This window comes from Micromys minutus, assembly GCF_963924665.1.
Source record: "Micromys minutus genome assembly, chromosome: 5".
In the NCBI taxonomy this organism is placed as follows: Eukaryota; Metazoa; Chordata; class Mammalia; order Rodentia; family Muridae; genus Micromys; species Micromys minutus.
The window spans coordinates 65,012,449-65,027,915 of record NC_137974.1 but is presented as its reverse complement, the minus strand read 5'-3'; the positions used below and the strand labels follow the sequence as shown (position 1 = coordinate 65,027,915).

General features: G+C 37.3%; 1 protein-coding gene across 1 annotated transcript in view; it reads left to right on the top strand.

The window, feature by feature from the left end:
* The window catches only part of PKHD1 (PKHD1 ciliary IPT domain containing fibrocystin/polyductin), a gene marked incomplete at both ends in the record, with an annotated part of 432,805 nt that overhangs the window by 288,825 nt on the left and 128,513 nt on the right, over nucleotides 1-15,467 (top strand). The window contains 4 exons of the mRNA XM_080917462.1: nucleotides 470-583; nucleotides 3,119-3,206; nucleotides 9,573-9,727; nucleotides 11,976-12,128. Coding sequence (XP_080773588.1) covers nucleotides 470-583; nucleotides 3,119-3,206; nucleotides 9,573-9,727; nucleotides 11,976-12,128 — 510 coding nt within the window. The remainder of the gene's footprint in view (nucleotides 1-469; nucleotides 584-3,118; nucleotides 3,207-9,572; nucleotides 9,728-11,975; nucleotides 12,129-15,467) is intronic.

Below are 15,467 nucleotides of genomic sequence, written 5' to 3'. Positions count from 1 at the left end.
GATTTGTATTAGACAGGGTTAAACCTGGCCTTAGCCTAAATGCTATTCTCAAGGTTTTTTTTTTTGTTTGTTTTTTGTTTGTTTTTTTTTAATGTATCTTTACTTAGGTACCCAAAGACGTGAGGAATTCTGTGCAAGAAAAGTGATGTGTCAAATACTTGGCACAGCTTAGCTGACACCTATCATTTCTACATTGTTTAATTCAAAGTTTGGTAACGCAAAGCACTTTACCTGGATAACAGGAGACAGTAAAGTGTGCTCTGAATCAGTCTATGATGAGAAGTAGCAGACAGCTGATGAAAAGTGACCCAGCCTTCTTCAGACAGGCATGTGCAACCCTATGCTTTCTGCTGTCACCTTGTTTATGTGACCAATGACCTTCCCCATACAGTCAGTGTCACAACACTTACTCTGGACTTTCTCTTGCATTTCAAATTATTTTGGATGACTTACTTTGTTTCCTTAACAGGTACTTTGCAAAACCCCTTAGAAAAAGGTCAAAGACTTCTGATATTCCTTAGAGCCTCAGAAGAAATCTTCTGTGACCATTTTGATGGAATTCGTGTTGACCCAGGAACAATTGGTAAGAGTTAAGTATAGTGTATGTTACTATCAGCTGTATAGAAAGAGACTCACAGAAAGAGACAGAGAGACTGAGTCAGAGAGGCAGAAGAATTCCATTTATCAGAGAACTGCTGAATTCTAGACAGTTTTATATTTATTCTTTGATGCATCAGATATTCAAAGTCCAGATATTTATAGATACTATAACTGTGAATCAGGACTTATGAACCTTATATATGTGAAGGCCATAAGAACGTTCACCATTGACATTATTTCATCTGATACGGTCATAGTATCATAGTGTCAAATCCTGAACTTCTACAGGAGAACACTAGGACTGGGCTATCTTATGCAGACAAGTATGAATGTTTCCACGCAAAGAGTGGTGCTGTACAGGAAATTTTTATGGTATAAAAGGAAACATTCTTTGTATGAAGTAGTTTCACTTTCTTCTTAAAATTTTATTCTTTAATTCTTTTTTTACGGTCCAGACTTTTCATCCATTTCAAAACTGGGTCCCTTGTAACTTATTTATTTCTTGTTCTTATAGGAGGAAACTTGCAGTGAGTCAGGCTAGAGTCTTTTACTATGTTTCTAGTATTGTGTTGTTAGATAGCCTAAATGTGTGTGTTACTGTCAAGAGCCAGGATAATAATTTTATCGGATTTCCCTTTAGATGAACAGCTATGTTGGGTGTTTTAAAGGCAGATGCAATGTTTATCTATCTATTTTATATGCCTTAATATGAGAATTATGAAGATTATGGGGTACATATACTGATATTGTAGGGTTTGTTGACTTAGTTCCAAAATACCTAATAATTGCTGTATACTATGTTGAAATGCTTAATAACTTTAACATTTTTTCTGGAATTCTATTTATTTTATCATTGCCATGATGTGAGCAGAAGAATTTTAACTTCACAATACACGAAAAGGACGGTACTAGGAACACTTGATTTGATTTCTTTGTTCAGTGTGTTTGTGGCAGTCTCGTTAGTTGAACCTTTCAGATGGGAGTCCACACTACTGAGTCTGCTGACCCTGGCCCCAGTCACATGCTTCAACAAATATCTTTACAATTTTTCCTAATAGCAGTTAAAATAAAGAATACTCAATTCACAGCAGACTTAGCTTCTATGGCATCATAAGCAAATGGCAGGTTCTACTCACTGTAAGCAGTTTATTGCCTTCTTGAAACAACTAAGAAACAGAATCATTTTAGAGTTAACCTTTGAGAATGAAAACAACCAAGATATCTGCTTTTCTAATTAATTGAGTTTTCTAGATAATTTAGATTTTAAATATATATATATGTAACAAACATTGTTGTTGGAAATTTCTCTAAGTCAACCCAGGGTCCTTTCTGCTGAGGTACTCAGCCCATGATGAATAAAAGGTGATTTAATTTTTGTTGTTTGCTGTTTTGTAACATGCGTTTATGGAAGCATATTATAAAGATCTAATTCTATGTCATGTTCTGAAAATAAAGTTCATCTGCACTGTTAATCCTTATTTTATCTTCTAGCAAATCTGTCTGAATTGGGGTTTAGAAGAAATCATATACATTGGCATTTAATTAAGGTTTTATTAATTATGATTTTACTGTTTGGGGCCACATTGGATACAAATCCAAGGCACATTGTGGATATCTCAATGATACTACTATGCTTTTTTACCTTCCTCTATTTTTTTATAAAATATTATAGATATTTAGCTCATTAAATTAGGGGTTTGCAACAAAATGTTACTAAATATGCAGGGCTATTCACACAGTACATTTGAGTGCAGGGTAAAATTAAAACTTGAAGTTAGATGTCCATATTTATAAACACATATTATTCACCTAGATTTTACCTAAGTGAAATAAATACATGATTACTTTTTTCTACTGATGGAATGCATGGTCACCTTTTTGGGAAACTACAGAATATGAGAAATTATGGTTAATGTATTAATATGGTTGAAAGTGGCCATGAAATATTTTTAAGGAAATCCCCAAAACCCTGAAGAGATACATGCTGCCTGACTGTCCCTGGTAAGACTATAATTTGTGAGTCCAAAATAAAACAGAATATCTGTTCATGTTTTCCCTGATAATCTATAGTAAGACGAACTATTAAGTCTTAGCACTGAAAACAAAGATAATAGCCCCAAAGATCCTATCCTCAGGAAATAGAACAAGTCTTGCCACTCGGGAAAATCTAGTATAAATCATATAATACCAAAACCAATTGACTTCCAGGAGATCACAAAAGTTCTGAAGTTGTCTTAATGGCAGAAGGACAAGCCTCTTTAAAATGTTCTGGTTAACCATTAGACATTGTGCTTCTCGGTTTCTGGTTTCTAAAGTGCCATCATCTGATAAAGCTTTAATTTCTCTGTAGGTATTTGTGCTATATTTTATCTGTTACAATACAAATATTCTTTTTTTTTGGCAAAGATAAGATAGACACTCTTAGATAAGGATTATGTGTCACATAGTTTGTATAAGAAGATCTGAAACATTAGATGGAAGTGTTTTCTGAGCGATTTGTTGACTCTTAAATTTTCAGGAGTTTATGGGAAGCTTCGCCTTCACAGTGCTTATCCGAAAAAATCCTGGGTACACCTTGGAGCCGACATTGCACCTGGGAATGAGAGGTAAGGAAAGAGTCAGGGACCTTTATTTGTTCTTATTGTTTCATTGGGCTCTCTGTGGTTTTGGATTCTGAAATGAAATGCTAAGTATTCAACTAAACATCATTTAAAGTTGAAAAACAGGGGCACTTGGGGAAGAAAACATGTAACACACAATAAAATAGGGACATATACAAAATCTAGGGAAAGAAAACTATGTAACAAGAGTAGGTTTAGGGAACGTGTGCATTTTCTCAGTTACCTCTAGAATTATGGGTCCTGGGAGCCAAAACAAGGAGTAAGAATTGAAAAGATAACAGTGAGACTTGACTCTGGCAGAAATAACCATGGGATGGAGCATATAAAGGTGAACAATGGATCAGCCATTGCCTTGAATTAAACAGACTATATAGAGAACAAACTGACAGGGATCTACTAGCATTTTGATCAATACGTGAAAACAACAGAAGATATGATCATAGAAGCAAAAAATCAGAAAATTCAGAGCTGCCTGTATTAATATGAAGCCACAGCATCTCCAACAGGAAGGATAACAAACTCTAACTTTATTCATGTACTCCTTGGTGCGATTTCTTTGGCAGTTCTCTTTAATTTTTAAGGCTCCCTTATCATTTTCATATATATAATCATATATAACATCATTATATATTTTATATGTGTGTATGTGAATGTATGTATATATGTGTATACAAGTCCACATACCTATTTAGTTTGAGCATAGTGCCCAGAAGAGGTTGTTATTCTAGATAAATACATATTAAGAAGGTTGATTGTAGGGGTGTGGTTTGGGGGTAGGGTGGGGAGCACTCTCTCTGAGGCAAAGGGGAGAGGAGATGGCATGATATTAGATGGGGGACTGGGAAAGGGGGCAACATTTGGAACGTAAATAAATAAAACAATTAAGAGAAAAAAATTGATTGTAACATTATATGCTCCTGATGATAGAGAAAGAAAATTGAGTTAATGAAGAAAAACAGGGGTCAAGAAGCTTGTTAGAATCTAAAATCCAAAGAACATGCAGTTCTGATGACCAAGGGAAGAAGTTATATTTGTATATATGTATACATGTCTAAATGTTTATGTATGTGTGTATGTGTATATGTATATATATTCATTGAGAAAGATGATCTAAATGGTCATTTTGTAATTCACATAAATGAAACAGACTATATAAAGCCAAAGGGTTTGTTGTCACACAATTCTGCTCATCCTATGTGTGCACTGCCCATGTAGACCCACACAGCCACATGCATGTGTTCTCTGAAATTAAATGGTCACTCTTCTAGCTAAGCTTAAGGCATTTGTATTTCATTCTATCTGTTCATAGAGTTTTCAAAAGGCAAGTGCTAGATTTGGCAAAAATTCTTTAGATGATATCAACTTTTTAGTGTTTCAAAGGACACTGCGTATAGTCTTAGTTAAGGTGGTGTGTGTGTGTGTGTGTGTGTGTGTGTGTGTGTGTGTGTGTGTATGTGTGACAGAGAGAGGGAGACAGAGACAGAGAGAGACAGAGACAGACAAAGAGACCTGTTGGTGAGAGAAGAATGGACAGAAAGCATTTTAATGTTTGTCCCTAAGCAACTCAGTGGGAAAAGTATGAGAAAGCAGAGAGAATATTATGGAGATTCATTTTGAACTTTTGTTTGTTTGTTTTCTGATTAATCATCTCTCTTTCCCTCCCTACCCCACTTTTCTCAAAGAAACTACATAAGGCTATATTCAGGCTCTGTCTTACTACCCTGTTTTTCAAATGTTCATTTTTATCGGACAAGTAAAACCATTGACTGTTTAATGTGTTTGGAATCGCGCTTTGAAACCTGTATGTCATGCCAAGACTAAACAGAGTAAATTAGCCTATGCAGTATCTCATCTCTCATGCTTCTGTGGTTGCTGCTGGCGATGGGAAATGAGTGAACTTTGTGTTCTCAGCAGTTCTTGAATAAGATGTTTGCCCAAATCACCATGACCTGACGTGTGTTCCCCTAACTTTCTACTCCTCTCTGCAATCCACACGTTAGGCTTCACACATAAATGAGATCAGATGGTGTGTTTCTGGATGTTTCACTCTCTTACCTAGCGTAACGGTAATTGGTGCTGTTCAGACAGCAGCACTTCTTTCTGAGAGCCCGGTCCTATTCTACTGTGCCTATGTGCCCCGTTTCTCTTCCTTTTAAAAAAATTAACTAATTTATTTATTTACATCCCAAATGCTGAACCCCTCCAGGTCCTCCCTTCACCTCTGGGAAGATTCCTTACCCTGTATCCCCCTCATCATGGGTTATCAAGTCTCTACAGGATTAGGTACATCCTCTCCCACTGAGACTTGACAAGGCAACCTCTGCTACACATATTAGTGGACATGTGCTTGTAGTAGATAGGGGACTTAGTGAACACAGAGGTACAAGTGTCCTTTAAGTCACTGACTTCATCTTCTATAACTATTTCTGTGAGAATTCTTTTTAATTTTAATTTTAATTATATATGTGTGTGTGTGTGTGTGTGTGTGTGAGAGAGAGAGAGAGAGAGAGAGAGAGAGAGAGAGAGAGAGAGAGAGAGAGAGAGAGAGAGAGAGAGACTTGGCTTATCACCTGGGATCTGAACTCTGTTATTATTGGCAGAGTCATACTTCTAACCCCTTTATCCTATTTTCTACAACAGCTACACCAGCTTGAATTGGTACAACAGTGCACAATACCTTCCTCTGCCTTCTTATCCTTGCATGAAATTTTAACGTGCATCTCCTTTATAATGGCTGCTTCAGCAGGCTTGGATTGGTTAGAGTAGTTTATGATTATTGTCTGTCATCTACAAAGAAATCACTTACTAATGAGCAAAATAACCCAATTTTACTTTATTTTGTACCCTGGACCTAGACCTTTAATTTGAACAACACAATATTTGTTCTGTTGGTTCCTGTGCTTTTGAAATATCATATGTTTTAAATCTCTCTTTTTCTCTCTTCCAAGCACCATGCACAAGGCTTCCTATGGCAATTTTAGTACTATAGAACTCAGACAAGAAGGGTATCAGATGAATATCATTACACACATTCTCCCTATCTTTGAAAATTCAACCATTATGTCTTAACTTTGCACTCAATTTCTTCATCAGCAAAACCATTATAACATTATCTTATAGTGTTAAATTTTAATCTTACACTGTAACATATATCTAGAAAATAATTCCAGACATAAAATGTTATATAAATGTCAGTGTTTCTGTATACCTTTGATTGGGCATTTGCTGATAGCCACATCTTGTGTAGCCACAAAATGTTGGTGTGGTTCTCAGTGCATAGTACTAAGCTATTTTAACTGGGGCTCTCTGTCTGTGTAAGAGAGAGAGGAAATATTGTTATTGGTTTGGCATATTCTGCAGTATCTGGAAAAAGCATAGCATAGGCATCTAACTCATATCTACTCCTTGAATTTATATGTCTTTTCTAGAATTTGGAACATGTTAGCCCAACTGTATATTTTCTAATATATCAGAATTTTGCCTAAAGTTAAAGTTCAGTTAATTTACATGTTATTCAAAATTTATTACTACCATTACTCTGTTTGTGTGTCAAAGTATAGAGATGGTAGCTCTTTTCCCACTTTCTAATAATTATTGATTTTATGTGCAACCTCTTAAAAGCATATTGAAGCTCTATGTCCTAACCTCATATGGACAACTCTTCCATGGAGATCAGGGTCTTGACTTTTAGAATAAGGGGCAAAAGTACTCTGCAAAGAGAAAGGCTTGAGATAAGCTTACGATTTACTAAATGTAAAACTTTGGTAAATTACCTTTTGAGTCATAGTTTCTTCTCTTGTAATTATGAGGGTAATAGTGCCTAGCTAATATAATAATTATACAAATCAAATGAATGTAAATTTTCAATGAATGCAATTTTTTAAAGCTCAATTTCTGGCACAATGTCAGCCTCAAGACAGGCAATCAAGCTTCTGTTAGAAATGTAAAATGAATAGTTCTTGTTGGATTTTGGACTGGTGCTAATCCAGAGCCTCACCTCTGTCTCCACGTTTTTGAGATTCTCTATTTTGACATCATTTTTTTTTTAATACTGAAAAATAGTTTCTCGGCTATAGGCTGTACATAATCTCAGAGTGCTTGCATTTTATCCAGGTTCACAGTCTGAGGGTATAATTCTCTCCTTTTGTTCATTCTGTCTGGAGAAGGGTTTATACAAACATTGGTAGCTTGTGCTGAGGTTCTCACTAGAACAACTAAAGCGGCACAGCACAGGGAAGAATAGAGTTTCAGTAGGTGAATGCTTTCCCAGGATGAGGGAGAAAGGAAGCCTGATAGGCAAATATATCTGCAAATATATATCTCATGTCATTTATACCTAATTATGGAATGCGGTTTCTTCAGGACTCAGCAATCTATATACCTCTGAAAAAATTCCCATTGCATTCTAGTGGCGTTGATGCAAAACATGAATATAGAAATTAGGAGTGGAATAGTTGGTGTTTGTAGAGTTCAGAGTCTGTAGCTACTCCTGATTCTTGAGGGAACTTGTATCTTTTGAGACTGGTCAAACACATTTACTTTCATTATGATTCTCCATTAGTGTTTAGCTTTATTCATTAAAATTATAGGTATATACAAATGAATGTCTTATGCATAGTTGGAAAACTGTTAAATAAAATTTATAAAACACTTGTTCTTTATCACCTTATTGGAGTTCTCTGAACAGGCAAGCATTATATTTTCCCTTAAGAAGGTCAAATATTAATGCATAAATAAAGGGAATGGTGTGGATACTTTTTTCCCAGACATTAAACACATTATTTTTCAGGAGCCTTCTCCTGTTATAATGTAAGTTTCATCCTTTTTTATTTGAAAATAGTCAATTGTTATATTTTTAGGTATATTTTCTCAGAAAACAGGAACATTTACCCTTTTTTTCTATAACACAAGTCTCATTAGTGTTATATAGAAGACTAGAATACAGTTAATACTTCTCATCCTTAAGTCATTAAACTCTGATTTTTTTATTATTTTATTGGATATTCTATGTATTTACATTTCAAATGTCATCCCCTCCCACTCCCTTTGTCCCCTCCCCCACATGCTTCCAACAAAATGCTACCTCTCCCAATCACTTTCTTTCTCTTTTTCTTTTTTTTCCTGTTTTTGAGATGGTTGTAAGTTAGTGATAATGGTGGAAAACTGGAGCTGGAACAGTAAAACTACCAACTGAGCCTCAAGCCCAGCCCTTCATTTGCCTTTAAAAATATCATTTGTTCCATTATGCTAATGAATTTTCTATGATATCATTGCAAATGAAGGCACAGCTAAGACTCCAAGAGGTTCCAGCAGACCTGTCACTTCTTAGTGGCCCTGCCAATGTATGCTGTGTATCTTATGTCTTGTCCAGTCCCTGTTGCCCTGAGGAACATTCACAGGTAGTAGAGAATGTGTTGTCAGTGAGTTTGGGGAGTTGATTTCAGTGATATGTTTAAATTGGTGCTAGGTGAAAGGTCACAGAGCAAACTTGCAGTTGTTGAAATCAGCAAGCATTGTGGATGGAGGGGAAAATAAACTGTCTGTCATATTTGCTAAGAAAAAGTTTCAGAGCAATGCCAGATTGAGGAGAAAATGAATTTACTGTCAGTCCAAAGAAATGTTCAAAGTTCCCATGGATTTATTGAGAAATAAAAGCACAGAGCGTGGAATAGCACACTGGACTAATGCATACTCATTACTCCACACAATGCAGTTTGGATGTGGGGGGGTATATGAACATTTGACTACTTCATTGAGGAGAAAAAAGGAAAAACTAAGTCGCTTTTAAGGCAGCACAGATGGAACTAGAATTCTAAACACTCACAATTGTATCTGTCTGACCAAGGTATTAGCCTTTGTGTATACATTGTCCAAAAAAGGTAAATGCATCTTCAGAAAACGTGAGAAAAGACCCCTTTGGAGATATCTTTATTATTCAAGTTGTTTCTTGGTGAATAAAAGAGACAGCTTTAGCAAAAGCACATGAAGATATAATTATTAAACTGCCGACTTACTGGGATTACAAGCATCCACCTGTTTCTGCCTCCCTGGGGCTGGGATTAAATGTGTGTACATTAAAAGTACACTTTTGTTTACTTTCAAACTAAAATGTGGCTTCTGGGGATCACATTAAGGCTTTCATACTTGCAAAACAAAAACTTTATAAGTTCAGCATTTCCTCAGTATACAAGGGTCAATGTCCAACAAAAGCTTTTTTTTTTTTCATGTTTGTTGTGTTCCTTTTCAGTTTCCATGGTGAAGCATGCTGACTCTGATGTGGGCTGTCCTTTCTCTTGGGTTACTTGATGATCTCTGTTGAGTATACCTGACATCTGTTTTCTGAATTCACAGGATTATAGTACACGATACAGTGGATTGGCAGCCCCATGACAAAATCGTCCTTAGTTCTTCTTCGTATGAGCCTCATGAGGCAGAGGTCCTCACTGTGCAGGAAGTCAAGGGCCACCACATCAGGATCCATGAACGTCTAAAACACAGGCACATTGGTATGTTATGGCTTTGAGTCAGTCACGCTACATGGATGCAACATAAACAACCTGCCCTGTAGCCTGACGAGATACATTGCACTTGAAGGACTGTAGTGGGAGGAGGTTATATGATTGCTTCCCTGTGCTTGTCTTAGAAAACTTTCTCTAACCTTCTTCTCTTCACCTCCACTCTGCTCACTTCCTTCTCCACCATTTCCCTCCCTCCCTCCCTTCCTCCCTCCCTCCCTCCCTCCCTTCCTCTCTCCCTCCCTTCCTCTGTTCTTTCCTTTCTTTTCCTTCCTTCCTTTCTTCCTTCCTTCATTCCTTCCTTCCTCTCATTTTCCCCCATCTGCCTTAATGTGTAAATGTATTCTTCACACAAAATATAGTTTATATGTATGTCGTCTGCTAAGATTACCAAGAAAAACACAAAAACAAGACCACAGAATGGTAGTGATGGGGCTGGAGAAATGGCTCAGCAATTAAGAGCATTGGCCACTCTTCCAGAGGTCCTGAGTTCAATTCTCAGAAGCCACATGTTGAATCACAACCATCTATAATATGATCTGATGCCTTCTTTCTGACATGAAGATAGAGCAGTCATGTACATAAAATAAAATTATTAATTAAAAATCGAGTTAGTTAGTAATATATAGATGCTGAGGTAAAAATGAACCAGCAGCAGTTACTGGTTCCTAGGTGTTCTCACTCTGCAGAGCCGCGTGGTCCATGGGCCACAGAGCCTGGAGCCACACACCCCAGCTGCTTCTCTTCCATGATGCAATTACACACTCTCTCCTTGTCTGGTGGTTAACACTCATGGTACAAATATCACATCCCAGGACCGCTATAGCATGGCACCACGCCATGCTAGCCCCTTTATTCTCTAGTTGCCCTGTCTTGGCTGTTTCTCTGTTAGCCAGGAATTTTGCTCATATTTCCTGCAGCTCGGTTAAAAAAAAAAAAAAAAAAAAAAAAAAAAAAACAAGAAAAAAACTCCATAAACTTGTAATTTAGCAATCAGATTTATATGTTAAAGTCTCAATCCACAACACATCTACACAATAAACTTAAAACCAGTTGACAAACAGCCCACCTAGATAAGACAAACTGACTTTTAAAGACCCTTACAAACATTCATATCTACTTAGGGCCAATTAAAACCACCTGGATCTAGATCATCCTTCTCTGGCTCCATCTTGATTCTCTCCTCCTTCCCTTTCTCTCCTGCCTTACTAAAACCTTGTCCTCACCCTACTTTCTGCTGTCCAGTCATGTATTGCATTGACCTAACTAGCGCCAGCCCTCACCTGCATACTGACATCAACCTACATATAGAAATAAGTCATTAATGAAAAACCACCCTCCTATATCATGTAAGAAATAAGTTCAACTCAGGACCTATAACTAATGAAACATACAAAATAGATGAGCCAGAGAATTGTTTTTTATCTGATGTGTTAGGGGGGAGTATAAATCTTTACCGAGACTGTCTAAAGTTACTTCTAAGTTATAGTTTCAGGACCATTGCCTCCTCTTCTTCTGTCTAATAATGTCGAGATGTTTCTTTTCGTTTTCTGTAGAATTTCTAGGATCCATTCATTCTCCTCTCTCAGCCTCTGTTTAGCAGACTATAGGCATAGATCACCATGTCCAGCTTCACCTTTTCTGTTTAAAAAGCATAGCATAGAAAAGAGAAATCATTAGTAATGCTGTCCAGTTAAAGTCATCTGAAATATCATGGGAAATCAGAATACAAGGCTTCTCTTTCCCCTCTGGTCCAGGTGGATGGAAGAAGTCTAATCAAGAGAGTGGTTCCTATGCTTAGCATCACCTTTTTCTGTTTGCTTTGCCTTCTAACATTGCTGTTTATGCTTTACTGCTGCTTTGTCTGAACTGGGGTTTTTTACTTCCATGATGGAGGTATATGGACAATGTACAGCCAGATTTTACAGTCTGACACTGATGTGTGGATGGAAAGAGGTTGGGAACCAACTAACTGGACCGAATTGGTACCTGAGTTATTGGAAAAGAAATGAATTATTGCTCACACATTCTTTTTGATCCCAAAGAGGGACAAGGGAACAAGTTTTTCATTTCTCAGCTGACATCTGTGGAGTGTGTGCCTGGGGGAAAAGCTGGCTTTCATGTTGGGAGGACTTCTAACAGGAAGTGACAATGTCACCTGTGAGGTACACTGGGTCCCCAGCTGTCGATTTCCAAGATAGACGTTAAAGGTTCTTTTCCCCGGTTCCACTTTCCCTAGGAAGTGCCCACATCATGGAGGATGGTCGACAGATTCGTTTGGCTGCTGAGGTTGGGCTGTTGACCAGAAATATTCGAATCCAGTCTGACTCATCCTGTAGAGGAAGTCTCTTTGTGGGGTCCTTCAGGAAGTCTAGCAGAGAAGACTTTTTTGGTAAGTGAAAATGAAATCTACAGTTACTTATCATTCAGTTACTAAGTGATTCTGGAACACTTATCTAGGACACTCGGAAATTTCAGCAGTGACAGTTTTCACCTATAATGCAAAATGATCAAATTAGTTGGCTCCTTTGTGCTCCTGGAAGCTATGAATTTTCAGCCTGAATCTTTGCTAAATTATCGTGTGAAGTTAAATAATATACTAGATATCAGTGCATATGCACATTTTACCTCAAAGAAAACACCTTCAGCATATATAAGTTCTCCTCTGCTTTGAAATGACAGATGATTTAATATCCATTTAAATTTTATCACCCTCCTGATTTTCTCTTACTTTTTACCCAGTAGTATGCAGTATCTAATTGTAGATATGAGCTCATGCTACAAATTAGTGGCTGAAATTTAAATCCAAATTATTTCCATATTTTAGAGGGCTTTAAAGATCAATTCAATCTTTTAAAAAGATCAATGCAATATTTTTCTTTGAAATTTATGCTTCAGCTCTTTTAGAATCTTCTGAAATTGTCTGATGACCTTATTTATTAAACTTATGTTCTGAAGATAGTCTTACAAAGCTCTTCCTAGACCAAATGCTCAGGCCATCTGCTACCAGGGAACAACAGAGATCCAGGGATACAGGCCTGGTGAGACTGTGCTTTGAGTAGCCTGGGTGCAGAGAGGTCTGGGCCGAGCAAGCAGAAAGCTCCCTCCCACTCCTAATTGGTTCAGGGGAACAGGAACTCTGCTGTAGGGACTCGGTTTCCACCTGGAGGGCCCATGTGTGCAGACTAAATGGTCAGGCCATCTTCCACCAGGAACAGCAGAGATCCCGGGACACAGGCAAGGTACACAAGAGAGAAGGGAACCAATCACTGACAACAAGACCATGTATAATCACAGACAACAAGATGGCAAGAGGAAAGCGAAAGAACTTACCCAAATGGAAACCAAGACAACCTGGCAACACCAGAAGCCAGCTCTCCCATTATGGCAAACAGCAGAAAGCCAAACACTCTAGAAAAAGAAGACTCAGACCTGAAATCATACCTCAAGATGATGATGGAGATCCTTAAACAAGAACAGGAGGAAAAGCATAAAGAAATAGAAGCTTTTAAAGAGGAAACAAGAAAAACACTCAAAGAAATCAAAGAACTAGAGGAAAACAGAACCAAAAAGATGAAGGAATTGAAAAAGGAATTTAAAATGGAAATGGAAACAATGAAGAAAACACTAAAAGAGACAACCCATGAGGTAGAAAAACTAAAAAGCAAATTAGGGGGTCACAGATGCAAGCATCTCCAACAGACTGCAATAAATGGAAGAGAGAATCTCAGGGGCCAAAGACAACATGGAAAACATAAACCAAACAGTCAGAGAAGATGCGAAAGCCAAAAAGCTCCCAACCCAAAATGTCCAGGAGATCCAGGACACAATGAGAAGACCAAACCTAAGGATAATAGGAATCGAAGAAGGCAAAGAATATCAACTAAGAGACACAGTAAATATCTTCAACACAATCATAGAAGAAAACTTCCCTACCTTTAAGAATGAGATGACCATGAGCATAAAAGAAGACTACAGTACTCCAAATAGAGTGGACCAGAAAAGAAATTCTCCGGACACATAGTAGTAAAAATGCCAAGTGCCCAAATCATAGAAAGAATACTAAAAGCAGTAAGGGGAAAAAGGTCATGTAACATATAAAGGCAGACCTATCAGAATCACACCTGACTTCTCAGCAGAGACTATGAAAGCTAGAAGATCCTGGACAGACATCTTGAAGACCCTAAGAGAACACAAGTGTCAGCCCAAGCTGTTATAACCAGCAACACTCTCAATCAACCCAGATGGAGAGACCAAGATATTCCAGGACAAAACTAAATTTACACAATATCTGACAACAAACCCAGCACTACAACGAATTATAGGTGGAAAACCCAATACAAGCAGGGAAACTACATCCTAGTGAAAACAAGAAAACACCTAAGAAAGTAAACCAAAAGAAGAAAGACACACAGGCAAAATATTACCTCTAAAAGCAAAAATAGAAGAAAACCGAAACCACTATTCCTTTATATCTGTTAACATAAATAAACTCAATTCCCCAATAAAAAGACATGGGCTATCAGACCGGATACATAAACAGAATCCATCACTTTGCTGCATACAGGAAACTCATCTCAGATCATGGAAACAGAAACTGAACAAGGACACAGTGAAACTAGCAGAGGTTAGAAACCAATTGGAATTAATAGACATCTACAGAACATTTCTTTCTAAAACAATAGAATATACCTTCTTTTCAGCACCTCATGGCACCTTCTCGAAAATTGACCATATAATCTGTCACAGAACAAGCATCAATAGATATAAGAAGATTGAACTACTCCCATGCATCCTATCAGATAAGCATGGTCTAAGGCTGATCTTTAATAACAACAAAGACAACAGAAAGCCCATATACCCATGGAAACTAAACAATGCTCTATTAAACAATACCATGGTCAAAGAAGAAATAAAGAAAAAAAAAAGGATTTTCTAGAATTTAATGAAAATGAAAGCACAACATACCTAAACCTATGGGGTGCATGAAAGCAGCACTGAGAGGAAAACTCATAGTTCTGAGTGCTTCCAAAAAGAAACTGGAGAAAGCAAACACTAGAAACTTTACAGCACAGTTGAAAGCTCTAGAACAAATGGAAGCAGATATACTGAAGAGGAGTTGATGGCAAGAAATAAACCAACTCAGAGTAGAAATAGACCAAATAGAAACAAAAAGAACCATTCAAAGAATCAACAAAACCAAGAGCTGGTTCTTTGAGAAAATTAACAAGATTGATAAAACCTTAGCCAGTCTAACTAGAGAGCCAAGAAAGAGTACCCAAATTAGCAATATCAGAAAGATAAGTGGAGACATAACAACTGAAATTTCAACAGGGTACTGGAATGTCCTAGCCGGAGCAATTAGACAGCAAAAGGAAATCAAAGGGATACAAATTGAAAGGAAAAAGTAAAAACATCACGGTTTGCAGATGACATGATAGTATACGTAAGTGACCCCAAAAATTCCACCAGAGAACTCCTACAGCTGATAAACAAGTTCAGCAAAGTGGCTGGATATAAAATTAACTCAAATAAATCAGTAGCCTCTATACTCAAAGGACAAACATGTGGAGAAAGAAATTAGGGAAAAGATAGCCTTCACAATAGTCACAAACAACATGAAATACCTTGGTGTGACTCTAACTAAGCAAGTGAAGGACCTGTATGACAAGAACTTCAAACCTCTTAAGAAGGAAATCGAGGAAGATCTCAGAAAATGGAAAGATCTCCC